Here is a 27,830-nt window from a genome sequence, read left to right on the forward strand (position 1 = left end):
AGATGGGACAACTACTGTAATTTGATGGTTCATAGTCGGGTTTGAGGTGCAACTATACGTCCTAATTCGCGGCAGAGTTGCAGTAAGCACACGTGGCTTCCATGTTTCAACCTCCTCGTTTACTGCAAAAATGGGAGGATGCACATGCATACCTCCCTCGTAACAACCTGCTTATGCAAGGCACCTATCTGAGGATTCCGACCGGCTGAATTTGTCTCGGGATAAGACAATAATCGCCTGATCATGGAGCTACTGGTATTAAGGTAGCATTGCCCCCTTGCTTTCCAATCTCGCTCCGCTGTTTTTCAAGATATCGACACTCACGATTCGAGACGCCGATCGCATCCCAAGTACCATAAGCCACTAGTATGTCTAGTCAAGACTCAAGCCATGGTGGTTCGAAGGAGCTAGAGGACGCAACAAGCGATGTTCTTCCTAAGACAACATCGCCAACTTCACCAAGATCCCCACGCTCTCCGCAAGGCAACCCTTCACGCTCAGCAACTGCATCTCCATCTGCCGAAGCCGCCGTCACTCCTCAGGAATCAGGTAATTCAGCTATCGAAGTTGGAGATGGCTTGGAGCCAACAGAGGAAGACTTCGAGGTTGAAAGCGATGCCGATACTGGCTACGGTGATGATGGTAGTAGTGTTGATGCCTCTCTATCATCTAGCGTGAAAGATGGAGTGATAGAGAATGGATTAAGATATCATGGGTTTCGGAAAGATCGAACGTACTATCCATTTCCAAATGATGAGAACGAGCAGAATCGAGACGACATGAAGCATGCTATGACGGGGATGATGATGGGCGGGAAACTTCACTTTGCCCCGATTGGAGATAATCCTCAATCAATTCTTGATTTAGGTGATGGCCTTTGATCGATATACAACTATCAGGCTGACGGGAAGCAGGCACCGGAAGTGGGATCTGGGCGATTGACAGTAAGCACTCAATTTCTGTCGCTTTTCCCGGGCTGACCTGGTACAGTGGGCGACAAATATCCCAGTGCAGCGGTACAGGGGGTGGATCTCAGTCCCATTCAACCTCCCTTTGTTCCACCAAATGTGAAGTTTGTGATTGATGATATTGAAGATGATTGGCTGTATCCAGCAGACCACTTCGACTATATTCATTGTCGTCACGTTACCCAGACAATCAAAAACAGACCTCGCCTCATGGAGCAAGCGTTCAGGTGAGTACCTAGCTATGGTCCGAAGAAGCCAAACCTCACATTTTGACTAGACATACCAAGCCTGGTGGATACTTGGAGTTCCAAGAAATTGTTTTCTACACATTTTGTGATGATGACAGCATGACAGATCCATATCCCATGCGAGATTTCATGGATAATCTCAATATCGGTATTGCGAAGCTTGGTGGTGATAATCTCAATGCTTTGAAACTGGCAGATGAGATGCGCGCTGCTGGCTTCGTTGAAGTTCAAGACGTAGCACTCAAACTCCCCCTTGGCGTCTGGCCCAAGAACAAAGAATACAAGCTTGCTGGATTGTATTGGAGAGAGAACATATCAGAGGGAATAAGGAATATTGCATCCAGGGCATTTGTATCGGGGCTAGGGTGGTCGGTGGAAGCTCTTGAGGTCTTCTTGGTCGATGTCAGGAAGTCACTTTATGATTCGTCGAAACATGTGTACTTTCCACTACGGATTATTACCGGGAGGAAGCCTCTCGAGTCAGAATAATGGTCTTAGGGAGTTCCACAGCTGGTAATAAAAAATTACTGGTTACAAGGGAACCTTGCCTCCGTCCTTGGTTTCTGCTCGATTCGGTACAGTTTGCTGTTTCTCTCTCGTACATTGGTTCTGACCTAGGCACATTGCTGACAGTTCGGGTCCCCCAGCGACACCTTAGGTAGATACCGCGAAAGCGTTGTAATATCTAGTGGTATTGAGAGTCTCTATGGTATTTCATGTCATGCTAATACTTTGCGCCAGCATGCGGAAAATAATTGGAAAGAACTAAGCAGAACACCTTTAATGGAGGTTTGCAGGATCCCTAAGACTCTCCTGGCCCTATATTCTGCCCCCTCCCGAGCAAGAACAGATCATCCTTGGACATTTCTATTCCTTCCATGATGAACCTGCCGATGTACCTCCACCGGCGGGAGCTCCAATTCCAATGCATCAAACGACGCGAGATCTGGTCTCCAACCCCTCAAAAAGTCAGCGATGTTATCGGCGCGTCCTTCACCCGCAGAATCAGCCCAGCATTTCAAGAACGCCCAGCACCCTTTAAACTCATTCCATAATTTCTTGTTAGTGCGTAACTCCATCACGCGGTTGTAAGTTGGAGTCTCGATCCAGACTATCATTAGACCGGTTCGTGCGCGCTGGTACATGATGCGCGCGGTGGAGAGGAAGTGGTCTTTGAGGACGCGGAAGTACTCTTGTTGTGGTCCGCAAAAGACGAGAAAGCCGTTGGTGGCGGTGCAGACTATGGAGTAGCGGGGGAGCCCTTGGTGGGCGGGTTAGCTTTGACCTGGATGAGAATGGGATGTAGGTGCTCGAGGACGATTCACGTACCAGTCCCATCATCCCAGCCGTGATATGGTACATGGTCTGCTCCTTTGTGATGCAAGATGGCAGCACGACACTCTGCTCGAAGCGATTCATCTGAAGCTGATTGTACGACAAGGTAGTGGTCGGTTGGAGATAGTAGATGAAGTAGCTGGTCACTACCGGTTTCAAGCTTGGTATCCATTGACATGGGATAGTATTGAGCTGGAGGCGATGAAGAGGTCTGCGTGGAGGGATAGTTGGGAGTCTTTTTGGGACTGGTTTTGACATCAAGAGAAAGCACTGGGGAGTTGCTCTCGGATTCGATCTTCTTTGGTTCATCGCCTGGGAACGGTCTCTTTGGCCCTAAAAGCGCTGATGTCAGCTCATATCCTCAGCTCATAACGTCAGACGAGGATCCTACAAAATTGATTCCAAGTTCGAATTTCAAGCATATACTGTTGAATGGCAGGATCTTCGTCTTGATAAAGGCTTGTTCGAAGGACTCGATCTCTGTTCTCGATCACAGCAGACCAAAGCTGACATTGTTCTTTTGTGAGGCCATCTAGATCTGGCTTGGAATTGCTGACCAAACCAGTCAAGGTGAACATGAATTGGAGTTGGCTGGAATAGATGTATTTGTAGGCTGAAGGAGACATTGCGAAGATGGTATGTAGCGAAATGGTGTGGACGGGTTGTTGTCTTTGGGATTTGTGAGATGCGGTGGAAGCAGTAAAAAGTGAGTCGCTCTGCTCTAGATTGTAAGTGAAGAGGTCGAGATCTGAAGCGTTAGGATAGTGAGGCGAAATTGAGCTTTTCCAGGTCGAATGTGGGCTGGAGACACTTTCAACTAATTTCCTCCATAAAAGTTAACGAGATTCCTATGGTTCTCTTGGGAAAGGCAGGACAATACAAAGGTCTTTTAGTGAAAACGATCAAGAGAGGTTTTAAAGACTCTAAGATTGTCAGAATTAGGTTCAATGAGATCAAGGGATATGTCTCATTGAGCTACTTGGTTGTTCAAAGCTAGACCGCGATGCTCTTTATCTCCCACGCGGAGCCCGTCTAAAATATATGGAAACTACCTTAAGATGCAAAGCCAAGAAGACTACTAAATTCACTGACATGACAGCGTACTAATTGAAAATTCTGGTATCCAAGCGGTCCCTGGGTTTTTCGCTCTTAGAATACCTTCTGCCATGAGTTATTTGGGCAACTCTTCCAGGTGAGATAGCTCATTGTGCTCTTCCGATAGATAAATCATAATTTAAACAATGCCATCTAAGTTTGGGCATCCCATTAAATAAATGACATCTTTAATTTTGTTTGTAGGACCTATTTCAAAGCAAGATGATGTCCAAAGGACACGTGAGAGACTTCATATTAGTCATCCAAGTATTTAAGCGAGGCCATTGTTGATTTTCAAGCTCCAAGTCGTGCCATCACTTTGAAATTGGAAGAGGCATCATCTGTTAATGTGCAGACTCTCAAAAATGCGCAGTGAGATGCTCTGTGAGTAGATGTGACGTCACACAAGGCCCAATCATGTTAAAAAAACGGTCCAGCAGCGGCTCTCACCAAATCATTGCCAGACACTTCGCGAAATCTCCGCATCATTCGCACACAAAACAGTCTAATACGACTACAATAACCACAACTGTACTTTTCCAAACCTAGGTAAGCCTGCAATCCCAAAAGATTACACACCACCACTTGCCTTCCTGCCGCGCGATCCTGAGCCTTCAACAAAGCTACGCGTTAAGAGAGAATATTGGCAATTTCAACTCAAATTTACCAGAATTCCTTTATTTTGTTGACTAACAAAAGATTAAAGCAAACAGCTTATTCTCAAACAATCGAAAGAAGCTCCGATCCATCCAATTCGCATGTCTTGCAATATAAGAAAAACTTGTCACCTGATCACATGACAAAAGTAGGGCTGTCAGTCCTGGACGGATTTAGACGAATTCACCTTCGAATAAACACCGTGATGAGAAAATGGGATTTGAAAGGGTCTGAATCACAGACTATAAGACTCCAAGTTACCTATATTTACTTCTCAGCCCTTATTTCAAATTCACTTAACAACCACAAGACCCAACGCCTCTCACCACACGGATCAACCTCCATCAAGGCCTGCACACCTGCAGACACAGGACTCTGCAAACATCAAGTCAAAGAAAGCAAGTATACATCCCCAGCGACAAGCACTCCTCCTGAAAAGATTTTCAGCACAACTCCCTTCCCAGTCCGAGTCCCAAATCCAGATCGCGTCCAGTATATTGCTCACAATGTGCATCCTCCTCTGCTACACCTACGCAACTTGTCCACACGTTGCTAAGAGCGGTATCTATACCTGCTACGCTGCTAAGACTTCCGGCCGAGGCTTCGACGAGATGTGCACGAAATTCAAGGTCACGAGTCAGAAGTTGCGGTGGAAGAAGGAGCCGAAGCGCTGTGAGTCATGTTTGGAAGCTTTTGGTGAGGAGGTGCTGGTTAGGCGGATGAGGATTGGGAAGGTTAAGAAGGAGGTTCGGGAGATGGGAGAAGTGGAGAGTGGAGGAGGCGATAGCGGTGGTAGGGTGAAAGTAAGGGAGGTCGTGAAGGATGTCGGAAATGGACAAGAGGCGCCGGCTGGAGACGAGATCATGGAGGGAGAGAAGGTCGCTGGAGAGGATTCGAAGGTAAAGAACACGGGTTGAAGAATTCCCAGTTGCGGAAGAACTCACGGCATCAGTCTGGAATCACCACTCGTGGCATTGGAACGTATATTTGCTTTCGAAATATGGCAGGAGTCGCACCTGTAACAATGCATGGAACTTCAACCAAAAGTTTCTTGCCTCTGAATTGATGTTGATTGTGCAAAAATGTGTGCCGCGAAACTTACGATTCTAATTTTAAATCTATAAATCGAGTAAACGGTTTCAGCCAAAAATCCACGAACAGCAGTACAAAAGCAGAATATTCTGAGCAGCCCGGCAAAGATTCATTCATCCCATAATCGGATCTGTACATCTCCAAAAAAAAGAAAGGGTATCAAAGCAGCTTCCCGAAATTGCAGACCAGGACGCCAATGCAAACACACCCACAGCGCCGTGAAGTCCTAAGACAAAGCCCATGCGATAGGTGCCACCAGAGACGGCACAAATTTAGTTGATACAGATAATATCCTCGTCATCAGTGTCTTCGGTCAGGTCGATCGTGATACTCTGTCCAGACTTTCGCTTCTTTCGCAAGCTGCCTTCTCCACCATCGTCGCATTCTCGCTTGACTGACAGCCCTACATTGTCATTCTGCTGTTCATCAGTATACATATCCGTCAGAGATTTACACTTGCGTACCATTCCATGAAATGTTTTGACGCCTTCCCTCGTCCCGACCTCAGATTTGAGGTGGCGGACGGGCGAGGCGGAAACCGAGATACCTTCAGGTTCCGGGGAGGGGGTTCGTTCAATGATCAACAGGCTTTTCAGTGCATCTATGGGAGGTTCAGTAATGGACAGAAGTTCCAACATGCCTGTCTTACCTCTAGACCGATATTTGAATCTGAAAATGGCCTGCGGGTAATCCTCTCCATCCAACTTCACAGAATGAACGTGCTTCTTTTCTACAAGTGATCCTGCGCCAAGACTATATAATATCAGCATAATGTCATCCATGTTGTGAAAAGAGACCCACGAAGTTGTATGAGTTTTAGCCTGTCCCTTCAAAGCTTTTTCGTGAACATTGGCGGTCGGCATCGAGCCGCCGTTGTGTCTGGAGTTTCCAGATCTGCTTGATACTGGGTCTGCACATCGATGAAATACTACGAATATCTCTCCAACTTGGTCCATTCGCTTCGCGTCTTCCTTGACGTCTCGCAACTTCTCATCATCCACAGCTAAAGTACATTAGCTTTGAGAATATAGAAAGATACCAGAAACTATACATGTCTCAATCTTGGAGAACTTGAATTTTTTCAAGAGCTGGTGGTGAGGTTTACTAGGTACATCTACGTGTGCACCCAACACTTTTCGTTTCATGGGGTATCTAACTGTATTGCCCGAAAAGTACGCAGCATAAGATGATTTGGAGATATTCGGGCGAGTCATAAGCTGCCCGTCAATGGTGATCGGAGTTGTAAAAGATCCACAGTTCATCAGACATCCTGGATTGAGCTTGATCTCAATCGCAAACTCCTTATCCGAGACAGACTCAATGTACTTGGTGACAGTCCTTGATGCCCTGTACGCAGCTGGAAATCAGTAATTGCCTAACAGCAATGTTTCATAGCATTTCTCAGGAGGATGTCGACTGCCGAGACAATACAGAGAAGAAGAAGAAGAAACGGGCTTGCCAAGTCCGTACTGATATGCTCCAACCGGCCCGGGCTTGGGAGTCTCTTCCTCATCGTCGTCGTATTCTGGCAACGCAATCCCATCGATGGTGACATTGACTTCGAGTCCGGGGTAAAGGTCGAAGATAGCCATTGTGGCAAGTATGGTGTAGGATTGAATGAGGCTGAGATAGCCGGGAGGGTGTCTGCATCTCGAAAGTTAGCATATGAGGATAGTCATGGTACCGCCCATACAATGTGCAAGTGAACAATCACCAGTGCTGCTTCATGGGATGCGACGGAATTAGGCATGACGCTTATGCCGAAGGACCAGGGTGGACTCGAGGGGTCGTAAAGCGGAATGAACAGCGTGCACTTACCCTGTCGCTTTAGCGGACTTCGACTGGCTCGCAGAGATTGAAATTGGGCACCGGAAGAGAAACTATGGCATCGGCACAGCAGGTGCTTTGTTCGGTGGCCTATGATGCACAGAGATGCGAGTATTTGAGGTCGTTGTCAAGGTAAAGTCGCGACCGCGCTCGGAAAAAGAGCAACGGGCGATCACGTGTGTATGAAACCGGGCCTTGGCACTCAACGGTGAAGGCCCAAGGGTTACCTGATAACGATGTTAATTTCTGATACCATAGAATTCATGACTCCATTACCCACATGTCCGTAACCTGTTGTCTTTTCTCTTTGCTCATCTCAATCTAACATGTTTATAACAGATCGACCTGTTTCATAACTCGATTATACAACAGCTAAGAAACAAAAAGTCCGCACCAGCAATTCAGAAGATATTCTCGATATCTGATCATTTTTAGAAGTCGTAGTCATCGCCGCCTGTTTCTAAGCACTCAGCCAAATTTTGAGGGCACATATCCGGAATTCGACTAGAAAACTGCGGAAAGAATACCGGTATCGGATACCCAACGTCTGAAGCACAAGTCCGTACGCACGAGATGTTATCTGCCGCAGCCACACTTTTGGATATGTGTGGCAAGTAGTCTGTACATAAACTTATTTGTGATAAAGCTTGTTTATGAGTTGTTTCCGAAGACTTGCGGATAGATTGTGTTTGAGTTTTGTTCTGACGCTGACGCTTCACAAATGGTTCAGGTCGTTCATCGTCTTCATAATAGTCTTCGCCGTCATCAGACCCCAACCCAATGATTAGCTCGCCCTCATCGAATTGCCTGAAGTGCTCTTCCCACGTCAAAGGTTGAATCTGAAGCTTTCGAGGATCGGACTTATTGAAAGCGTTGATTCTGGATTTAATGGTCTTCTGTGAGTTTTCTGGAACGACATATGCAAGCATATATGGTGCATCCCGAGACCAACATCACAAGCAGGGATGATAGTGTCATCGACAATGCCACCGAAACCCGCTCGCTGAACTCGCGCAAGATGTGTTCCGGTGTGCACTTCCAGCTCCTTTCTGTTAACAAGAATGCCACACCACCCGTCCTCGTCGCAGAGAGGTCTATGGGTGGCAGGATCGAAACCGACCGGACGCTCATGGAACTTGATTTGCACACTATCCTCGAAAGACAGAAAATACTGCGGATTCTCCATAAGCCCAGGCAGATTTGGCATTGAGAATTATTAAATGAGGGTGCCATCGTCGTGGGGTGGGAGTCCGACGCGAAAAGGCTGCATTGGAAGCTGGATCCTGGAGCTTGTCGATGTGCTCTAGAGTTGGCAGGAAATCATGAAAGAAACCGACGCCATTGTTCAAGGCGACGTCATCCCAGTTGTGGTATTTGGTAAAATCGGAGGTGGAGTTCGTTCGGCCCCCCTTCATGGCAGAGTTATTGCGGTGCATAGAGAGGCGAAATGTGTGCTAGACTTACAGCAGTTACTGTAGCTGTTGAGATGATGAGGCTCCTTACAGTAGGACCAGCATTTCTTGTCATAGCCAGCCACATCTCGCTTCAAAATAGCCGTGGTTTCTCACACAGAGATCTTCGGCTCTGACCTGGTCGTGCCAGTAAAGACTCAAAATCAATTGTAAAGTGTCTACCCTTTGCTTGCAGTTCATGAGCAAGCTTCGCCCTCTTTTTTCATTTGAATGCTTGGAATGTGATTTGAAATATTTACACCATGCTAAGTACTCCACAAGAAGTGACCGAAGCAGTCATATCTCCAAGTTTTCCATAATACCAATGCATGGACCAATGTGATCCCCTCAAACGAAACCCTGTGCGAACACAATCTGCTTAGCTTCTCTCTGTGCAGCGCTCCATTCACACTCTCCCGCTCAATGCTCGCAGGTGTGATAAACTTGCAAAGAGGATTGCGAATGTCCAACATGCGTCGATCGACCACTCGTCGATTGTCCTTCAGCCACTTCCAGAGAGCGACCATTCTCTTGTGGTCTGCTTCCATGACGGCAGTGCCATCTCTCTTGTACAGTATAGACTACGATTAGTGATCCGTGAAACCCCGATGATGACGAGCCCGCTCTTGTGCCGTGTGAGTGGTACACATACTCGCTGCCTATCTGCCAGCCAGCTATATTCACCCTTGACGTTCTGAGCCACAGCCATGTCCCAGAAGATATAACATGCCTCTCAACCTTGCATCGACTCAGGACAAACTACACGGATGCTATCGAGCTGGGGGTATTGCTCTAATGCCTTCAACCACAACGCAACTTGCTTCAGGTATGGAGTCAGAACTACTATCTTCTCAGGCGTGATCAATGAGTTTGAAGCCACGAAGTCCAGAAGCGCCTCGAGTCCAAAGTGGATATTTGCAGTTGTACCACGCGAAGTTCCTCTTGGCTCTCTGAAAGTGTAGCCTCCAGAGACATCGATCGCCAGCGGGTATAATTTACCGCCAGGAGCTGGGCAAATCGCTCCTGAACGCCCACAGGAGTACGAATTGCACTATACTTTGAAGACAGCGCTATCCTCAGATGATTTGGAATCAGGATGCATTGCGATCTGACCTTCGTACATGAGAGTATTTGCCAAGTCCCACAAGCCAGGCTTAACACGCAACTGGTCTGATACGAGCCAGCATGGCCAGTTGTTATTGATGAGTGCGGTCAAGCCTGATTGTTGCATGTTAGGACCAAAAGCGTTGATTGCCTTGTTGCCGAACTTTTGCTGAACCGACATGATGATGGAACCAGTCTGGTTCGGGTCACCAGAGGTTATCCCCTCAACTGCCGTATTAAACACACCTGTAGCTAGACCCTATAATTAGGCGAAGAACGCTGAAATTCGTTGTCGTCCAGGCAGCCTTAGCGCCTCGCTTTAGTGCTATGCCCTGGAAAAGTGTGTTTTCGGCAGTTGAAGGGATAAGAGGTGTGCTGCCCTTCCAAGGAACAAGAGGTACAGCCAAGTTACAAAACCAACATCGTCTTCAATGGCAAGATCGGAGTCCTTTACCCATGCCTTCAACCAATCCGATGTTGGAATTTATACACGTAGTAAAGATTGCGGCCGCTGACGCAAAGACAGCGAGCTTTGGTTATCTCACCGTTCATCATTGCGTGTTCATCATCGGTGAACTCATCTCTAGGCTTTGAAAGAAGTTTCCCTAGAACACTAACTCTTCTCTCATCTTGGCAAACTTTGGGTTCTTCGTCGGGATGATGCCCGCAACTTGGAGCACTCGCCGAGCAACCGATGCTTGCCAGTGGAACTTGGCAGCTCTCTTTGCCTTGACATTTCGTGAGCCAGGGATGTCTCCTCTGGTAGTTCCTCTACTGTAGAGTCAATCTTGACAGTGGAGTCGACAGGCTTTACTTCAGTTTTCTGTGCTCGATAGCCAATGATGCGAGCATGCTCTTCATGTTCTGGATGGCATCGGACAAAAAGATACTCGTCTGCATTGTTCTTCATTTGGGCGCGTTTGCAGATGTTGGTGACTGCGGCGTTTGTGGTAGAGCACACGACTGGCTTCTTGCCCCGTTCTAAGACAGCCATGAGGAGAACGATCACAACTGTTGTCTTGCCCGTACCACCTGATCCAACAATTGGTAGCACTCCGCAAGGAACTCTCCTCGCCACGGCAAGGAGTTGCTGCTTTTGCATAGCTGTGCAACTCGCCATGAGCCGCTGAATTTGCTCATTGGAAAGACCAGCGAAAAAGTCCTCGTGCCAGAGCTCCAACAACTCTCGACCAACGACGATCGACTTCTGAGTGGTGAAATCAATTGGCTTTACAACAGAATCTTCATCGTCCATGGTGACATCTTCGTCATCTGGGTTGTAGAGTAGATCGTGGTGGTCATAGATCATCTCGGCCTCATCGAGACCAAGTTCCTTCCTACCCGCGGGTGTACTTGTGACGCGAGGATCCATCTAACGAAAGGCATTAATACGCGCTTTCACTGTCTTAGTGTCCTCCTTGAGTCGAATATACACAGCACAGAACTCGCCATACTTGTCCCATTCGTCAGTGGCAGCGACAATGGTCGGGGCTGCAACAGAGCCAAAATATGGCCGCAGGACTCGTAGCAGGTGACATCCCGTGTGCTCTGGCAATTCTCCACGGTCACAGACGAATCCCTCCCATGGAAGGTCTGGTGGCAGTAATCTTCCTGTCGCAGGGTTGATTGATCTCGTCGGTCGGAAGAATAGCTCGATCTCGTCACCAACGTTAACGCTCGCGAAACCATTGGAATTCTTGCCTAATTTCCATCTTGTGGGAAGGAGAGAGACGCGTCGTACTGGTCATCGTCACCCGAATTGACACGGACGAAGTGTGCAGGCAAAAGACGCTCTCGCACGATCTCGGTGTACTTGAAGATGTAAAGGAGCATGGCATCATCGAAGTCTTCGTACTGAGATCGCCGGATACCCATCAGAATGCCCCAGCAATGTCATGGAATATTTCAAGAACTTGAACAAGTTGCACGGATTCCATTAGATACTAGGAAATGTTAGTACGACTGCTACCTGAGGTCAGATATCAGTAGACTTACTCAACGACTCCTCCTCTTCCGCCTTTTCTGTAGCGATCTATCCCTTGACCACGACCATAAATAGCAAATGTATGTCCCAAAATTGCGCAGGACGCTCTGGAAGGGATCTTCGTACGGAACACAGAAAACCCAAAGTGAAGCGGTCTTTGCCTTGTCCAGCAATGACTCGGTTTCTCTATCAGGAATATCTTCTGGAGGCTGAGCCCATGAGAACCCGGTTCGCTGTGGTCCTTTGCGGCCGTGGCCTTGCTGGTCGCCGAACACATTATCGTACTTTGCATCAAGGTAAGATTAGGTCGGTCATCTGCTTAAAGTCACCAGCCTGGAAGTTCAGGCTTGGCAGATGTCCCTCGCTGGACTTCACGCGCCATTCGCTTGTTTTCTTTCTCTGTCTGCGGAGCTCGCGGCTACTGTATAAGTAATGCAAGGTGCGCTAATGGCGTGTCGACGCGCGGAGATACGAACGTTCACCTTGCTGGCATCAACTTCGTTCCATCGGCCGATATCTCCCAGGAAAGTCGCGCGGTTTTGTTCATCGTAGAAGAACAAGACGCCATTGTTAAGCTTCTTTTCGTACCCATTGGTGCGCACAGTATCGGGTTCTGCCACATATAGCTCTTCATGCTGACTGAAGTCTTCGGTGTTTACAGCAGTCCATTGCGTCTCGACGGCGACAACTGGGTTGAGAACTCCATTGGAGCTCTTTCTGGATGTTAGGAAAGTACAGTCGAGATTTCGTGGCTAGCTTACCTGCGGTTGACCACTGGACCAAGGTGAAGTCATTCCGTTGTCAAAGCCCTGTGGCTTCCTAGACGGTCGGTGCGCGAGAGGCACCGGACAGGCTTGAGAGGTCAATGGATGTTGGCAAGAATGATTAAACAAACAACAGCGCAAGTAAGGAATGGGAGGGAATGACAGGTGAGATTGGAATCGAGGAGCAGTGGATGTAGCTTGAGAAGAGAGTGGAGGCTGAAGTTGAAAGAAGAGAATGGACGGGGAGAGAGGCTGACGTTCGTGCGCGAGATAGCACAGATACCATACTTGCATCAAAGGGTGGCTGGAAGGAAGAGCATCCTTTAACTGTGAGACTCTTCATGCACGCGTGGGATGTGGCGGCGCCGTTGGATTGATTGAATTGAATTGAATTCAATGGACTCTTGGGTGAGTGTGAAAAATTTCCTGCCGACTTGTCAAAGCTCAGCCGGCCACATCGTATTCACCACGATGGCATTCCGTCCGCTCCTTTTCACTTTGGTTAGCCTAGAGGCTATCAGGATCTCAGGAGAGGAGGGGAGGTGTCCCATAGTTTGAGATAGTCAGCCCAGACATGCATCCTAACTCTCCACTCCCACGTAATACCTACATTAACATCATAGTGGCACCGCCAATCTCTACTTGAGCAGATGCTTAATCCTTGAGGAGCTCAGGGTATCTAAAGCGAGACTGGCTGTCTGTCACAGCCCCCGCGACTAAAAATCTGCCGAATGGTTTACTCTAGAAACATGAAGAAACAACAAGCTATCTCTGGAAGATTCACCTAGGATGCTCACTTCATAAATATTGGTTATGTGAAGCGCTGCTATCACCATGTCGGCTCCATCGACCCCAGATTGGAACTACCGAGGAGAAAATAGGAGTTGAATCTCGAGGCCTGCCAAACCGCCAAAATCGAACCCTCCAGAATCGGTGACAGAAGTGAATGATGACAACAAGTATGAAATATGTCGCGCAGCTAGACCCAATCACTACATCTCGTGAATGAAGCATTGCGCAATCGCATATTGACCCAAATGGCAAGTATCGCTATCCCCAGTAACTACCTATTTAGTCCTTGACCCGCAGCAAACTTGCGAAAAGTGTCGACAGAAATTACAACAAGGAGGCAGAAGCAAACAGCAACCCAAAGAAAAGAAAACATGTGCAACGAGACCATACTCAAGTACAGTGAATGTGGTCACATCGGTCAAGAGTACCGAATCCGCTGTGACCGTCAGCTTGAGTTCACCCGACAATGTCCGGCATACGCATTCGACCTGTTCTGGGAGCCCGGATTGTGTCCCTCGTGTGAGCAGCATCTTCAGATGGGCGGAGACGATCGGCTTTATGCTGCTCGCAAGTAAAGATTTGCTTTCGCAGCAAAATGGGATATGGTGGAAGGCGATGAACAGATACTAATCTGGGAGCCTCGATATTGGATTGCGTCGCAAAAGAAAAAAAAATTCAATGAGCATTAAGCTTGCACTGATTCATGTGAACTATTTTGTGACATATTTACCCACCACAAAGAACATCATTCCGATTCTGACGGGAACATCCTAAGCGAGAGCTGAGGGCGCGACATCCTGCTCACATCACTCCGTGATCTCTTCACTCAGTGCTCGGTTCCAACAGTACCCGTAATAGGTAAAACTACATGACTTGCTTTAAAAACTATTTGAAATACTATTTGATCTATCCGAACGCAAAACTCTGTAATATTTTCGAGGGTGAAAGATACAATATTACAACACCTACAGGGACAAACAAAACGCCCTCAAGTCCTCAGAAGACTTAAGTATCCAATTATTCTGTCTATAGCTATTGTGTTTCCAGTAATCAAAAGTTATCAGAATTCACATACTACACACTGGGAAGAAGAAGTGGTGCAGCTTGCCTCATTCGTATTTGTGCTAGATTTGTAGCTTGCTTTGTGCTGCATGTGCGCTTCTACATCACAAATGGAGGAAACATGGGTTAAATCCATCCCTTTTCGTTGAGGAACCCAGCTCGTCAATATCTACCGTTCGATCCTCCTGAAGATCCTCATCCTTGTTCATGTGATAAGTGACAGTGTCAGGAGAGCCTTGACTGTTCATACGATGCTGGTATTCTGTGAGAGAATATCTGGAATAGACGCAAAAATTCAAGCCTGTTGATTGGGAATACTGCTGAGAACAGCTCGGGATGAATGATCTTGATTACGTGATCCTGGGCGATCTGGACGCAAAAGGTGTATCACGACTCTGGCTGAACTTGCAATCTTGGAATTGAAGGGTGAACGCTCCTGGAGTCCTGGTACTCAGTCAAGATCGATGACCTGAGTTTCAGCTTCCTCATCGTCGATTTCTGTAAGGTCGATTGTTGTCTTGCCTAGCATCTTCTTTTTCTTGGAAAACTTTGCCTTTTTAGAGGGCTTGATATCTCTCTCGTCGTCGGAGTGGTCGCGCTTGATGGTGGGTGCTGAATCGATTTCACTCTTGGTCTCGGATTTGATGTTCTTCAACTTATTACAGCCCTGTCAAAATGATTATTAGAGCCATGAGCCATAGCGGAGGCTGTCATACCTTGGCCCGAGCCAGCAGTTTCATCACTTGGTTTCGCTGCTTCGGTGTAAGGTCTGTGAGATCATCATCAAGATCGCTGTCCGATGAGCTTCCTTCGGTATCAATTTGGTCTTCTTCTAGGGGAAGAACGTGGAGGGTTTGAAGAGCATCTATGAGTTGCTAAGGTCAGGACACTTTCAAATCTGCTTAGATAGAATCGATGGCGTAGAAAGTGTACTTACGAGCAGATCGATATTTGAAACGAAATATGGCAATGGGAAAGTCCTTGCCGTCAATAAACTCCGTATGCAAAGTCCGACCCAAACGGATAGACTTCCCGTCACCAAGGCTATCAGAGACTAGTTAGCATGACTCTTCGACTATAGAGTCAAAAGAAAAACTTTTGAGACTGACTTACACTACGCCATGAGATTTTCCATCTTTGGCCAAAACCTTGTCATGGTAGACCTTGGAAGTGTTGACTCCTCTGAACTTGCCATCACTGTGTGGTATAATCTTGCCTTTAGACCTACGATACACAAGCATCTCAATCTTTCCGACTTCGGCCGTCTCTTTTTCATGCTGCTTAAGTTCCCTGCTATCAATTCCATTATCCGCTGAAGTTGTGTTAGCATAGTACACATTCTGAATATTGAAAGAACAAACTAGATTGTATCTCGGCGAATTTCATGGCCATCACCTTGGCGTGAGACTTTCGACCTTCGACTGGTCCTTCAAAGACAGTAGACCAGCTGCCTTGAGCATATTCACTCTCACTCATGAGAAGACAACGGATACGTTTTCCATCGACGAAGAGCTGGAACGAAAGGTTTGGGCAGTCGCTCTTGAAGGGGGCGTTGACATTGACTTTGACCCAGAAGATTGTACCAATTACGGATTCGATGTACTTAGTGACAGTTCGAGCTTGCTGATGAGCAGCGGCGGCAGGATCTGCATGAGTAACGATGTCGTTTTCTGTGCCATACTCCTCGAGAGCTTCTTCATCAGCCCATACAGTCACCTCAATGCCCTGTAGGCAGTCCAAGATGGCCATCGTAGCGACTGAGGTAGAATACCGAAGATGAACTGTACAAGAATTATGGAGTCAGCATTCTAGATCTGGATTCAATACGTCACTGTTGCGATCTCCCGAACTGAACCTTGAAAGGTGGTATATTGGGGAGAAGATTGTGAAATGACTACACTGTGCTGCCTCAGGGCAAAAACTTACAAGGTTGAATGATAAGATCTGAGTGATGAGGGTTTGCAATCTTGATGAAGCTCGAGATCGAGGCTGGGGGAGACGAAGTTGAAAGAGGTTGTTGTTGTATGAGTTTGAGGTTTTTCTCCAAGTGAAGACGGGAAAAAAGTAGGGTATCTTAACGAAACTAGGCGTTGGTTGATGCCTGATTAAGATTGTGGCAATAGTGTCGTTGTGAATGGGAATAGTTGTTAAGCAGTTGTTCAGCTTCGCGAACTTTTCCGCAATACTGCAAGAAGGAGGTAGTATTTCTGCTAACTTCAAAAAGCTTGATCAGTTGCAAAACTTTCCGACTTTATTGAAACCTTTCAAGGGTGCAGTAAAAAACAATTGTTGGAATTTGGATAAAGAATGATGTTGAGTTGTTCATTGTTGCGTCCAGGAAATGGCCAAGTTAGCGTAAACCGGGTTCTCTTGTTGACTCCCACGTCTCAATACTGTCTTATCTGCAAAAGCTCTGATCTACGAGTTTCTTTTCGATATTCATTAGAGGACGGCAAGAAGTATGCAGGAGTTGTCAGATTATGCGGCGTTACGCCTGGCATCCACAGGAAGAGAGCATGAGGATAGCCACCGACGCACCGTAACGCCTTGGCTGAATAGATCGGTTAGACATTGGCATTCCACGGGGGTAATAGCCATAATGTAATTTGACAGCTGGATTGGAAAATCTAGGGAAGATTGGATTGTTGATACCTGGGACTCCAATTGTAATAGGTGGACCGGCCTGTAGGCGCACCACCTCTGGCTCTCCCCGCCAACGGACTGGATTCGAAAGAACAAGTGCAAAAGTGACCTGTGGTAGCAGCACCGCAAGAATAGCAGAAATCACATCCACCAACACACATATCGTGAAGGCTAGCACTGCCGTAGTGATAGCAAGTCCATGAAGAGTAGTTTCATCGGATCTCATGATATTATGTTGCATCCTTCCTTCCTTCCTTTCAATACCATGTCCACATTTCGGACATCTCTTCAACCCTTTATTGGTTATGGTACTTAGTGTATCCTCTAAAGCCTGATTCTCGGCGCACATCTCTTTCCGATTCTCAGGCTCTGTGCATCTTGGGCAGGTTTTCCGTTCGCAGTTTCGGCAAGTTGCTCTCTTCTTGTCAATGTTTTCTTGAGATATGAATACGCCTCACTGTTTATTGGAGCAATAGATCCTATTCTTGGACTCCCCTCTTCGTCTCGAACAGTTTTCGAGTATCTCGGTCGAGGAAATCGGGAGCTTGGGTTAGGGAGACACGCTGCTTGCAACACTTTGAAGGATAGGCTGGATAGCTTGATTCTTCCTCCGTGGCTAACTTGAACATTCGTGTAGTGCATGACGTGCAGAAGTAGTGTTTCAAATGAGCAAAATCATTTTATGGGCGGGGTACTCGTCAGCACATGCTAGGCATAACATCATCGTGGTTGCTCAGCTGCTTGCTTGTGGGTTGTCAAAGTGCGGGTTTTGTTGCTTGTCTCTCTTTTCTAGTCTCGAGACCTTTCTTGCCGTTGTCGTCTTTGAAGACTCGCGGTTGACGTCTTTGATTCCGTTCGCAAGCCAACCCATGGGCTTATATAACTCATCTTTAGCTCCTGGATGTGGTTCTTTGTATTTCGGTGTCGAGCAGTCTGTAGGGTACAAGATTTATGGGCAAGATCTAGGTGGTTGGATGGCCATGAGGTAGGTGATGAAGCCTTCTAGCAAAAGAGAAGAAAAAATGATGGATATGACTGCGGGAATTGGGAATAGACTGCCGGCTGTTCAAAAGACGCAGTGGTCAAAGTCTTTCACGGCATATTCACAAATCATGAAGCGCAAAATGGACAGAAGCAAATTGTTTGCATTGCTGACAGTTAGGAGGGAAAATATAGACTTTGAAAGAAGCTTCGAGAATAACTGTGCCACCGCATAGCCGTACCAGTGGGAAGGGAAAATGTGACTCTTCAGCCAAGAATCATGGTTTTTCGAAATTCGAGTTGACTCGAATCCTCAATTCGTCCATGGAAATGATGAGCAGTTATCAAGGTGCCAATAACGAAAGAACCAGTAGCGAAAGGGAAACACCGAAGTGAATGTCTGCCCCAGAATCCATGGATACCATGCCTTACTGTATGTAAGCTTGCAGATCTCGTGAAATTCTGACATGGCTGCTAGTTCTGGTCAATCGTGCGCAAGCAAAGTTGGAAAGAAGAACTTACAAGCCAATCCCCAACCCTCAGAACTTAGAGACGGTTTCTTCGGCACTGTCTACAAAGTAGAATCTCGCACCGAGTGCATCGGTAGATGAACTCAGGCAAGACATGGTTGCACATATGACACTGGTTGCGTCCACTTAAGCTTTCGAACCAAAAGTGCTCACAATTGAGATTGGCGTGCAACTGATCAGCCATTTCAATGACATCTCTCAACGCAGCAGGTCCAGCTACACCATTTGCACGATTACGAGCCAGGACAGCTTCGTTAGCACGGATGTAGAGACGGTCTTGGTCCCACTGAGGGCATCGACATTTCTTCCAGGGGTGAGCACCGCAGCGGTAGCAGAACTGCATCTTGCAAATACACCTGGAGCCAAATTAGTCCCTATAGAGCTTACAAAGCCAGGAATTCAAACTTACGACATGTGGAAACAGCCATGTGTCAACTCTACCATTCTGCGACAGCCAGGGCATCGAATCCATCCAGCTCGCTGTGCCAACAATAAAAGCTTCTTTCCAGCTTCATCTTCAGGGCAGTCTCCTTTATGAGAAGCATTCTTGCATAAGGTGCAGGTTGTGGCTTGACAGGTGGAGCAGCGTGCTTCATTGGTACCAACCATCATGTCTGGGGACAGAAAAGTTTGACATCCACGACCGGAACAGTAGACTCTATTGGCAGTTCCATACTCAACACCCTTTGCTCGGAAGGTACTCTCAATCTCGGGGGTCAAGCGGACGCCAAGTAATGCTAGAGCGATGGGTTTCTTGCAGCATCGAGGGGGATATAATTCTTCGTCACGGAAGGAGTGGGTGAACAACTCGACCAGACAGTCAAAGCAGTATTTATCTTTGCAAGGGAGGGCTACGAGATCCTTCGACACGAACTTATCTTCGCAGACTACGCAGGGAAATCGAGGAGCTGGTGGAGGCACGGGGACGACTGCTACCGTGGTTGGGGGCGGGACGAGAGCAGCCGCATTTGTTTGTTCATTGGCCTTTCCACTTGTAGGATGTATGACTGGTGCTATAAACTCATTTAGTACTGTCTCTATCAATGTTTTCGCATTGAAAGCATACCTGTGGCAGCGGTACGGCTGGTTGTGGAACGCTGAGCCTGCTCGCCAGCTGGCGCATTTGTGCGACGACCAACTTCGACTGTTGGAAGTGTTAGCTTGACGAACTCTTCATTCCCTGGCAGAGGATGGATGTACCTGGAGTGGCGGTACGGCGGATGTTGGTACGTGGAGCAACGTTACCAGCCAGAGCGATTGCCAAACGACGATCTTGGAGGACAGAGGCGTTCCGCTGCATGTCTTCCTCGAAGAGAAGCACCGCCATCAAGCCTGGTTGATGCTCAGTCTCAATGCGCTTTCCTGGCTGGGCACTGAGAATTGAAGACGTGATCTTCTCACTATCTTCCAGCTGAAGTTGAACTATCAGTCGCGCGGACACATCGTCGATGCCATCGAACAGTCGAGTCATCTCGCGGGAGTCGGGAGAGTTGGAAAGAACAATCTCGACAATGTTTGGGGAGCTGAGGGGAGCGTCAACGAAAGACAGATCACTTTGAGTCGTGTAGTGGTTGCAAGATTGCAAGATCGCGAGGCTAGAAAGTCATGGGGAAAGCGGCGATGGTTGTTGACATCACCGGTTGGGACCTTGTAAACATGACCTAGCGAGAGTGAGGTCATGTGCCATGTTGATAAAAGAGTGTTCGCTCTTCCGCCCTTGACTTTGATTGCGCTAATATCTCACTAAAATTGTCTTCCTATGATCATGTATACGACAATCATCTGAAGAGATTTGAAAGATGGAGATAAAAAGTGTTCTTGCAAGGTGTCTCCAGAAATTTTGTCAATGGACACCTTGAATGCTAAGCGCGAACAATTGACATATCAACAGAACAGAACAAAAGTTCTCATGAACTTGGCCTCGGGGATCTCACTTCAGAGCCAGCTGGAAGCTCTGAAGTCGTGTCGGGTGCAAAGCAGAACAAAACAAAACAAAACAAAACAAAACTTAGCCGAAAAATACACGTGAATCGCCACCCCCTGAATGGAGAGAGCATTCTGATATACGGTGACATGTTTCTCTGTTGACGTCTCCCAGTCCGCATCTGCCGTATTTCTCCCATTTCTGACCAACTTATTGTCCACGATTAGAAATGGAGTTCATCCTAACCGAGACAATCTGTCCTCCGCACCATCCGTTCCAACTTGCATCAAAGTCCATTTCTCCTTCAATCTCGCCACCTGGGAATATCCCGATTCTGAGCTCGGCTAAGATCGAAGCCTTCGATCAAAAGGGATTTCCCCGTTCCGAAAACGTCGTCATCTTGCCACGCCGGCTCTGTTTAGACACATGTTCGCCTCGTGTCGCGCATCCTAGGCAAGAAAGAGACGACATCCCAAGCCGCCTCAACATTTCAGCCTCAGTTCGTGTTGCCGCGAATACTTGACACGGGAGTGATCGGGCTCTCCGTCTGCCTTTCCTCTTCATTAATTTGGTCTGCAATTGCCGGTCTTGGTTTTTTCATTGCCTCGTCTCAAACCACATCCAGAACAATCACATGGCATCCCAACCTCCCCAACGGTTCCCCTCGCCACCCCATCCGGTCTCTTGACTCCATTATTCACGTCTCGTCGTCTCCCTCACACGCGCCCATGAGCCTCATCTGGACTGCGGGACCGACCCAAATCTCGGGACTACCACGGCGTCCGGCATTTCTCAGTATGCCCCACCAGATCCGGATGTGAAAGGCTTGGAAGATGCATCCATTCATCTGTTCGGTATCCACCAACCTTCTAGCTCAACACTAGAACAAATCCCGAGGCAGCGTTGGACGTCGTATCCACTCCCACTCCAACTCACCCACTCTTGTCTCCACCCCCATGTGCCTGTCTCGCCTGTCCAGTAGGTAGTGTCCAGTAGTGTCCACCGCCCAGCGTCACCAGCGGTTCTGGCGGCTGGATCCTCGTCGTCTCAATCACAGGTGAGGGATGGTTGCGGTGGATCAATATCGTAATAAAAACACCAAAATTCCCTCATTCCTGATGCTCACCCCACTAGATGCCAAGATGGTCCCCCCTGCCTTGCGACGACATTACGAGATATTTGCACTTTGCGGTCTAGGCCTTCAGAGGCAATAATGCCATTATTAACGCCGATGGATTTACCAATGGTTCATGTTCATGTTCATGTGCATGTGCTGCTTCTCATGCTGCAGTCAAATGTCTTCCTAGTAATAATGGCTTGAAACGGACTCGGTAGGCATTCCCCTGGGCTGGTGGGTGAAGTTGTGGACTCGAGAAGGCTTGGTCCATGCTGCACAATCACCCTCCCTGTCTGTCTCTTTACACGCTGCCCACCACGACCTCGGGACAAATAATAATAATAAAAGCGGTGACACGGAAATCACTTTGAAAGCTCAAGCCACAATCCCATTCAGTACAGTACTGTCTGTACCAGATGCTGCAGGGACCAGCGCCACATGTCCTTCGCTTCTTCTTCTTCTTCCCCTTATCCGAAATTCCGAATGCTTCGCTTCACCGTTTCACCGTCTAAACAACATCCGGCCATCCTCACCTAGGCGCCTGGACTATTTCGCCCGAGGTCAGGCTAGAGGATATCCAGGAACGGTTGTCAACCACGGCTCTGGAATATCCGTTTAGTGTGAAACTTGTGACTTGCCTTACCCTTTCGGAGATACGAAAGCGGCGAAAGAGAGACTCCCCCTCTCCTTCTGATCATCACTACTGTACTGATCGATGGCAACCACCCTGTTCGAGCGCTAAACCCTCGTTCAGCCCTGCAACCATCGCCAGCCCACCCTTCCAGCGCTCCCAGTCTCCCACCCAAAACATACTTTCCCGGCAGGAGTGCACCGAAACTCTATTTACCAGATACCCAGAGACACACACAGCAAGCCAGGTAACGTGGCATCGCGACGGACACAACACCGCCCTTCGATTTGACAAAAGCAGCGGGCATACCTGACTCGCTAGTCAGGTGGGCAATTCCCAACTGGATTTCCGAGTCTCAAACGTCGGAATAGACACCTAGAACACGATCAACAGAGCTCCGAAAGATGCTGTAACCTTGGAGCTGTGGGGATCTCATACTGTACCGTGCATTGAGTTGCACTCGGCGCAAGTCATAACGAAGTTTGGGGTCGAGAATTACTCCGGAGCACTGCAATATCTAGCACGTATTTAATCACACCGCCAACAGGCAGGTCAACAAATACGCGAAAGTGTGACTACCAACAACAATGTACTCCCCCCACCACTCTCCGACAATCAAGAGCTCCTCCCCCTCCCCTCTCCTCCCCCAACCTTTCAAACAAACCTTGCATTTCCAACTTGGGGGATATGTTCAGACCAGTGTTCTCGCCTCCTTTGATCACTCTCCTCATTCATCTCATTTCGCTCCCACTTTCCATCCTCCTAGTCAATGACGACAACACGTATTAGCATCCCCTGTTACTCTCAAACTCTAATCTGACAGCCAGCCGCATCTACAGAGGTACATGCACAAGATACAGAAAACGGCATTGATATTCATCGACTTTGACAGCGATTCCGAGTCTCCGATTAACCCCCCCCCCCCCCCCTTCATTTCATCTACCTGCTGCGGGACACCTGTCATGCAAGATTGGAGTCCCCGATCATGCCAGGGAGTGGAGTGACAGCCATTCGGTAATGATACAAGGAAAGGTGGGACGGTGATCTCCCCTTCTTTCCCCTTCATCGAACTCCTACCTACTGTAAATTACATGCCACCATCACATAGGGAATTCCGAAACCTAATATTGTTCATCGTATCGTACATCACACTTGTAATATTACACTTCGAGATTTCTTACATTACCTTCCTACCCGACCATGGAATGTACTGTAAGAGAAGGTGGTCTGATCAGTACGAGTCAGTCACCAGGGACTACCCGCTGGCTGTTCCCATCACAATCACATTCCGCTAACCTCCGCCCTCGAACACGAAACTCAAGACATCTGAAGGGAAGAATTAAGGAGTCCGAACTCTTTCAAAGAGTCTCGTCTCAATAATGGTGCAAACGGTGCTGATCTTACCCCTATTTTATCATATCTTTCCTATCCGCGGGGATAGAGTTCTCCAATGACGTGCGGCTGTGACGACGTGAAAGTCAATTCTCCGAGCGATCGCCAAAGCGAGGACGAGGCGTGGCCTTCAGTTCGTGAATGGGCGTACGTCAAGTATTGACTGTGTCCAACCCGGTGCCCCTTTCTTTAATCCGAGGTATTACATAGTATCTTTTGTAGTAGTGATCAGAATATTTTTAATGTTTATTTATTTCAAACACGGACCGATCTTGTCCAAATCTAATACTCCAGACAGACTAACAAGCTTGCTGTCATCTCGCCGTCTTTGCTAAAGTAGACTTCTGACAATAAAGCAAGCAGTTCTTTTTGCAAATAAGCCAGTAACAGAAACAACCTCAGTAATAAACTTCTGACTTCTGTGTAAAGAAAAACTCCAAGAAGCCTGCCAGTCCTGCCTTTCCAATGCCTGACATTCTGTGTCGGGCAGATGTACTGCAGTTCCCCCTCTTCTTGCTCTGCTCCGTCAACTCATCTTGCCCAAAAGAAGAAAGACAGCTTTCCTAGCAAAAAGCAAAGCGGATTCATGAGTCAATGCCCTTTTGTCCGGCCCATATACAAAAGCAAAAAGGGGTCTATAAGCACTCCCTTCCCATTAACGCCCCAACATATCGGAGAAACGACATGAACGTAAACAAAAGAAATGTGTAAACCAATGACTTTTGTATGAGGCGATCTGGACGGATGTTCCGTCAGGTTCGAATATTGACCAGAGAAGAGTAGATGCGTTTCGTTCCGGAAAAGGCGGGAAAGTCGTCGAATACCGTGTCTCGTGTACTGGTGTCCGGCTTCAAGTTTCTTCCCAAATAGATATGTCGTCGTCAATAAACATAGACAAAGCACCATTTCTCTCTATTTCCAGCCCAAAAATTCTTTCCATTTGTTCAAGCCCAATCAATCTATCCGGGGTATTTAATCTTGGGCTCGTGAATCAAATAACTCCGTCCCAATGCAATATTTTGTCGAAGGAAAATAAATAAGGACGCCAGTGTATGTGTTTTTGATGCTGGAAAGAGAGCCGTAAAATGCGTAGCTGAATTAGGGAGATCACATCATGCCTTCTTCGCCAATCCCTGGTAAACCAGGGACATTCATGCCCAGTGGCCCTAAGCCCGCTGCGGCCATGTGACTGTTGAGCTTTAAGTCGGGATTGCAAGGAGGCGAATGTTGCTTGTGCTGCATGAAATGTCAGCCTCGGCTCTAGAACAACCGACATTATGGACTTACGTATTTCAACCCATTCAAATTCTTGTATCGCTTGCCACAAACATCGCATTTGTAAGGCTTCTCCTTTTCCATACCGAGCGTACCAGGATAAGGCGCGGAAGTCTCAGGATTGACAATTGAAAATGTTCCATCGCCATTTTCGTGTAATTGTTGTGTTTGATGGCCATGTGTTTTGTGATATCTGAGACATGTTAGCATCTCTGCATCACGATAATTCAAGACTACTTACTTGAGACCGTTCTGGTTCTTGTACGCCTTTTCACAGCCAATGACTGGACATCTGAATGGCTTGTGCTCTTCTCCCATCATCATACCGGCTTGAGGCATAGCATTCATGGCCATCATTTGCTGCTGCCGATAAGCGCGCATCAGCTCATCGTTGTTACCAAATTGACCTTGTCCTAGACCGAATTGCGCAAATTGCTGCTGTAGACGTTGTTGGGTGAACCCATTTGGGCTGTATAGTCGCTTGGCTGGCTCGTCTATGCACAAGTCCAATGACAAACTATCTGATCCCATTCCGAATGGATAGTTCATATTTGACAAGTTCATATTCATGTTCATCCCCATATTGTTCATATTCATTGGCATGTTCGCAAATGCATCTTCCATTTCTCCTGCCGGTGTACCTGGGACCGAGGTCTCGGGCGAGAATTGGTGTGATTGTTGCTGGATCGGTTGGGCGCTGAGCGTTGGGGTATTTACCGATGAAACGGTCGGATTGTTCTGGAAACCAAACCCTGCAGTAGCTGGGGTGGGTGGCTGAGATGTTCGAAGCCCAGAATGTTGCATCCCACCAGAGTTCAGATTGAGATTTGGTCGTGGCTGTTGACCAAAAAATGATTGCTGTGACATCTGGGGTTGTTGGTGCATTTGCACGGGCGTATCTGGTGGGTTGTCCATGGGGCCTACAGCATCGTCCATCTCCATATCTTCCACACCATCCATGTCTTCCAATGCGGGCTGTACGTTCTTTTGAACAGGAGTCGAGGGTTGCGATTGCTGTTGCTGTCGCATCAGCTGGATTCCACCCACACTTGGTCCGCCCTGTGGCATCTGTAATCCCGGGGCTCGTGGTGGCTGTAGTGTTTGATTCTGTTGCTGCTGGGCTTGTTGCTGAACTGCTGAAGCAGCCTGAGCCGCGATGGCTGCTTTGCTATTGGGAGTCGAGTTCTCTCGGGCCCTTGCCGCGGCAGAGGCTGTACGCAGCGATTGTGGTGTTTGCTGTGCATGTGCTTCTTCGTAATGTTGCAACAGATCGTGGAGAGTCGGTAGTGTCTGGCCACAGCATGCGAAATCTCTCATGAAATTTGCTTCTAGCTTGGGTAGATATGAAGAAGAGTGATAAGATGGCGACTGATAAGGAAATGGCGAGGTCCCCGCCATGATAATGCTATACACAGTCAGTTGCTTGCCAAAGAGCGGTGGCGCACGAGCAAGACTCGAGACTTGATACTCGGATCGGAGGGACCAAGACGCCAAAATGTCTTCTGTAGTAAATTGCAAGCTTACTCGTCTCTAATCCAGCTTCCGACAGAAACGCCTCCCCAACTCATGCCTTGTACCAGGCTTCCAGCCAAACTTTCTCGCCGCGGCCGACCATCTGCATTTCTGTTTGGGTTGTTCATAGAGATGGGTTTCGCTCCTGCGAATGAGTCCTGGCGGCCTCTGCCCATCCCATTCTCAAAATTATTGCCGCTCATCATGGCGGAGGTTCGTGAGTCGGGATCGAGGAAATTGGTGGTGGGCTTGACGCCGATGCCTTGTGATGACGGAGAGGACGACGAGTTTCTTGTGGGTGTGGCGATGTCGATAGGAGAGGTCATCTGCATCGTAAAAGCGTCGCTCTCAGTATTGTCGTTGTTAGGAGTCGGCGGCTGATTGTTCGAGAATGGAGAACTGGCATTCGAGTCGACGGAATGACCTTCAAGATCGAGGGCTCCCGCTGGCGATGACAGGCCGGCGGCGTCTTTTGGTGCAGAACTCGCGCTAGTGTATTTGGATAACCAATCGTTTAGGCCGCCCATAACGATCCACTGGGCTACCACGGCTTGTTCCTGAGAGGCGACGAAGGCGAAGGGGCAAGAATCGAAGAGCGATTAATTATTAGGAGGCGTCGGAAGCGGCTTTGGGGAGGCCGGATCGTGTTTATTAGAAATATGGGTAAGGTAAAGTTGGAGGTGGTTTCGCAAGAAGCAGTGTTGTGGTGGGGGGAAAGTAGGTACTTGACGTCGAGCAGGACTTTGGTTCGGGGCCCAGGGCAGGGTAGGGCAGCAGCGTTTGTTATGGTCCCGGACTGAAGGCAGCGGCAATACAGCGGAAGACCAGACCAGACCAGACCAGACAGGACAGAACTGAACTGAACTGAACAGAACAGAACAGCACGAGGCAAGCAAGGTAGGTAAGGTAGGTAAGGTAGGGCAAGGAATGTAAAGGCAGACGGGGGAAGACGGTGAGTAATAAGTCTGGTCGACCGTCACTTCTTGCAGGGCAGACAGACAGACAGACTAGGTAGCCAGGAAGTGCCAGAGGGAGACGAGACGAGACCTGAGGGTCGCCTCTGCTGATATACCTACCTACCTACCTAGCTTAGAGAGTTCTACCCTACCAAGCCTGCCTCCTACAAATCTACCTCTCCCGGCGGTGTACGGCTCATCCAGAGCACAAGGCGAGCCGGCCCAGGCAGTCGGGCCAGATTCAGGATCGACCGGCCATCCTGTTCTTGGGAACCACATTATTGTACTCACTCACTCACTCACTCACTCACTCACTCACTCACTCGTACTCGCACTGGTGGTCAAGACTTTCTCGCCTGCTGGAGCCGTCTGAGTCGCCATGAGCTGCTACTGCAGCGCTGCTGTAGGCTCGCTCACGTTCCTGCGGCAGCACGGCTTCGTCCTGATCTCACCAGACTGCTTCCAGCATGGTCCCCGGCACGAGTGGCAC

The 27,830-nt window shown here is 48.1% G+C and overlaps 12 protein-coding genes across 13 annotated transcripts; 2 read left to right on the plus strand and 10 right to left on the minus strand.

Moving 5' to 3' along the window:
* Positions 1-368: 368 nt before the first annotated feature.
* On the plus strand, positions 369-3,827 carry ONS95_012307 (uncharacterized protein; the record flags this gene model as incomplete). Its single annotated transcript, XM_058505932.1, has 5 exons — positions 369-867; positions 915-944; positions 991-1,195; positions 1,246-3,257; positions 3,317-3,827. The coding sequence occupies 4 exons, from the start codon at positions 369-371 to the stop codon at positions 1,703-1,705; spliced, it is 1,194 nt and encodes a 397-aa protein (XP_058358455.1). The 3' UTR covers positions 1,706-3,257; positions 3,317-3,827.
* Positions 2,068-3,177, minus strand: ONS95_012308 (uncharacterized protein; the record flags this gene model as incomplete). Its single annotated transcript, XM_058505933.1, has 3 exons — positions 2,068-2,477; positions 2,546-2,884; positions 2,943-3,177. The coding sequence occupies 3 exons, from the start codon at positions 3,175-3,177 to the stop codon at positions 2,068-2,070; spliced, it is 984 nt and encodes a 327-aa protein (XP_058358456.1).
* A 982-nt stretch (positions 3,828-4,809) lies between the features above and the next one.
* Positions 4,810-5,332, plus strand: ONS95_012309 (uncharacterized protein; the record flags this gene model as incomplete). Its single annotated transcript, XM_058505934.1, has 1 exon — positions 4,810-5,332. The coding sequence occupies one exon, from the start codon at positions 4,810-4,812 to the stop codon at positions 5,218-5,220; it is 411 nt and encodes a 136-aa protein (XP_058358457.1). The 3' UTR covers positions 5,221-5,332.
* A 26-nt stretch (positions 5,333-5,358) lies between these two features.
* On the minus strand, positions 5,359-7,485 carry ONS95_012310 (uncharacterized protein). Of its 2 annotated transcripts, XM_058505935.1 has the most exons (7): positions 7,214-7,485; positions 6,866-7,039; positions 6,447-6,742; positions 6,197-6,398; positions 6,045-6,148; positions 5,860-5,996; positions 5,359-5,811 (listed from the first exon to the last, which is right to left on the minus strand). In XM_058505935.1, the coding sequence occupies exons 2-7, from the start codon at positions 6,985-6,987 to the stop codon at positions 5,668-5,670; spliced, it is 1,005 nt and encodes a 334-aa protein (XP_058358458.1). In that variant the 5' UTR covers positions 6,988-7,039; positions 7,214-7,485; the 3' UTR covers positions 5,359-5,667. The 2 variants fall into 2 exon arrangements, with proteins under 2 accessions (XP_058358458.1, XP_058358459.1); XM_058505936.1 differs by having other exon boundaries at positions 6,447-7,485.
* ONS95_012312 (uncharacterized protein) lies at positions 7,485-8,151 on the minus strand (the record flags this gene model as incomplete). The annotated part of the gene is made up of 1 exon (XM_058505937.1): positions 7,485-8,151. The coding sequence occupies one exon, from the start codon at positions 8,149-8,151 to the stop codon at positions 7,654-7,656; it is 498 nt and encodes a 165-aa protein (XP_058358460.1). The 3' UTR covers positions 7,485-7,653.
* Positions 8,152-9,724: 1,573 nt separating this feature from the next.
* Positions 9,725-9,958, minus strand: ONS95_012313 (uncharacterized protein; the record flags this gene model as incomplete). The annotated part of the gene is made up of 1 exon (XM_058505938.1): positions 9,725-9,958. The coding sequence occupies one exon, from the start codon at positions 9,956-9,958 to the stop codon at positions 9,725-9,727; it is 234 nt and encodes a 77-aa protein (XP_058358461.1).
* A 444-nt stretch (positions 9,959-10,402) lies between these two features.
* On the minus strand, positions 10,403-11,149 carry ONS95_012314 (uncharacterized protein; the record flags this gene model as incomplete). The annotated part of the gene is made up of 1 exon (XM_058505939.1): positions 10,403-11,149. The coding sequence occupies one exon, from the start codon at positions 11,147-11,149 to the stop codon at positions 10,403-10,405; it is 747 nt and encodes a 248-aa protein (XP_058358462.1).
* Positions 11,150-11,652, minus strand: ONS95_012315 (uncharacterized protein; the record flags this gene model as incomplete). The annotated part of the gene is made up of 2 exons (XM_058505940.1): positions 11,150-11,489; positions 11,519-11,652. The coding sequence occupies 2 exons, from the start codon at positions 11,650-11,652 to the stop codon at positions 11,150-11,152; spliced, it is 474 nt and encodes a 157-aa protein (XP_058358463.1).
* Positions 11,653-11,713: 61 nt separating this feature from the next.
* On the minus strand, positions 11,714-12,555 carry ONS95_012316 (uncharacterized protein; the record flags this gene model as incomplete). Its single annotated transcript, XM_058505941.1, has 5 exons — positions 11,714-11,720; positions 11,773-11,799; positions 11,888-12,045; positions 12,238-12,474; positions 12,523-12,555. The coding sequence occupies 5 exons, from the start codon at positions 12,553-12,555 to the stop codon at positions 11,714-11,716; spliced, it is 462 nt and encodes a 153-aa protein (XP_058358464.1).
* Positions 12,556-14,414: 1,859 nt separating this feature from the next.
* On the minus strand, positions 14,415-17,131 carry ONS95_012317 (uncharacterized protein). Its single transcript, XM_058505942.1, has 6 exons — positions 16,306-17,131; positions 15,741-16,160; positions 15,493-15,691; positions 15,317-15,423; positions 15,096-15,244; positions 14,415-15,046 (listed from the first exon to the last, which is right to left on the minus strand). The coding sequence occupies exons 2-6, from the start codon at positions 16,126-16,128 to the stop codon at positions 14,831-14,833; spliced, it is 1,059 nt and encodes a 352-aa protein (XP_058358465.1). The 5' UTR covers positions 16,129-16,160; positions 16,306-17,131; the 3' UTR covers positions 14,415-14,830.
* A 1,042-nt stretch (positions 17,132-18,173) lies between these two features.
* Positions 18,174-21,529, minus strand: ONS95_012318 (uncharacterized protein). The gene is made up of 5 exons (XM_058505943.1): positions 19,734-21,529; positions 19,600-19,677; positions 18,943-19,546; positions 18,526-18,889; positions 18,174-18,477 (listed from the first exon to the last, which is right to left on the minus strand). Exons 1-4 carry the CDS (start codon positions 20,002-20,004, stop codon positions 18,550-18,552), a joined length of 1,293 nt encoding a protein of 430 aa, XP_058358466.1. The 5' UTR covers positions 20,005-21,529; the 3' UTR covers positions 18,174-18,477; positions 18,526-18,549.
* A 3,175-nt stretch (positions 21,530-24,704) lies between these two features.
* Positions 24,705-26,911, minus strand: SFP1 (Transcriptional regulator of ribosomal biogenesis proteins; the record flags this gene model as incomplete). Its single annotated transcript, XM_058505944.1, has 4 exons — positions 24,705-24,833; positions 24,885-25,065; positions 25,114-26,277; positions 26,397-26,911. 4 exons carry the CDS (start codon positions 26,909-26,911, stop codon positions 24,705-24,707), a joined length of 1,989 nt encoding a protein of 662 aa, XP_058358467.1.
* Between the last annotated feature and the right edge of the window lie 919 nt (positions 26,912-27,830).

Source organism: Cadophora gregata (assembly GCF_030347475.1).
Source record: "Cadophora gregata isolate MNR1 chromosome Unknown scaffold_6, whole genome shotgun sequence".
In the NCBI taxonomy this organism is placed as follows: domain Eukaryota; kingdom Fungi; phylum Ascomycota; class Leotiomycetes; order Helotiales; family Ploettnerulaceae; genus Cadophora; species Cadophora gregata.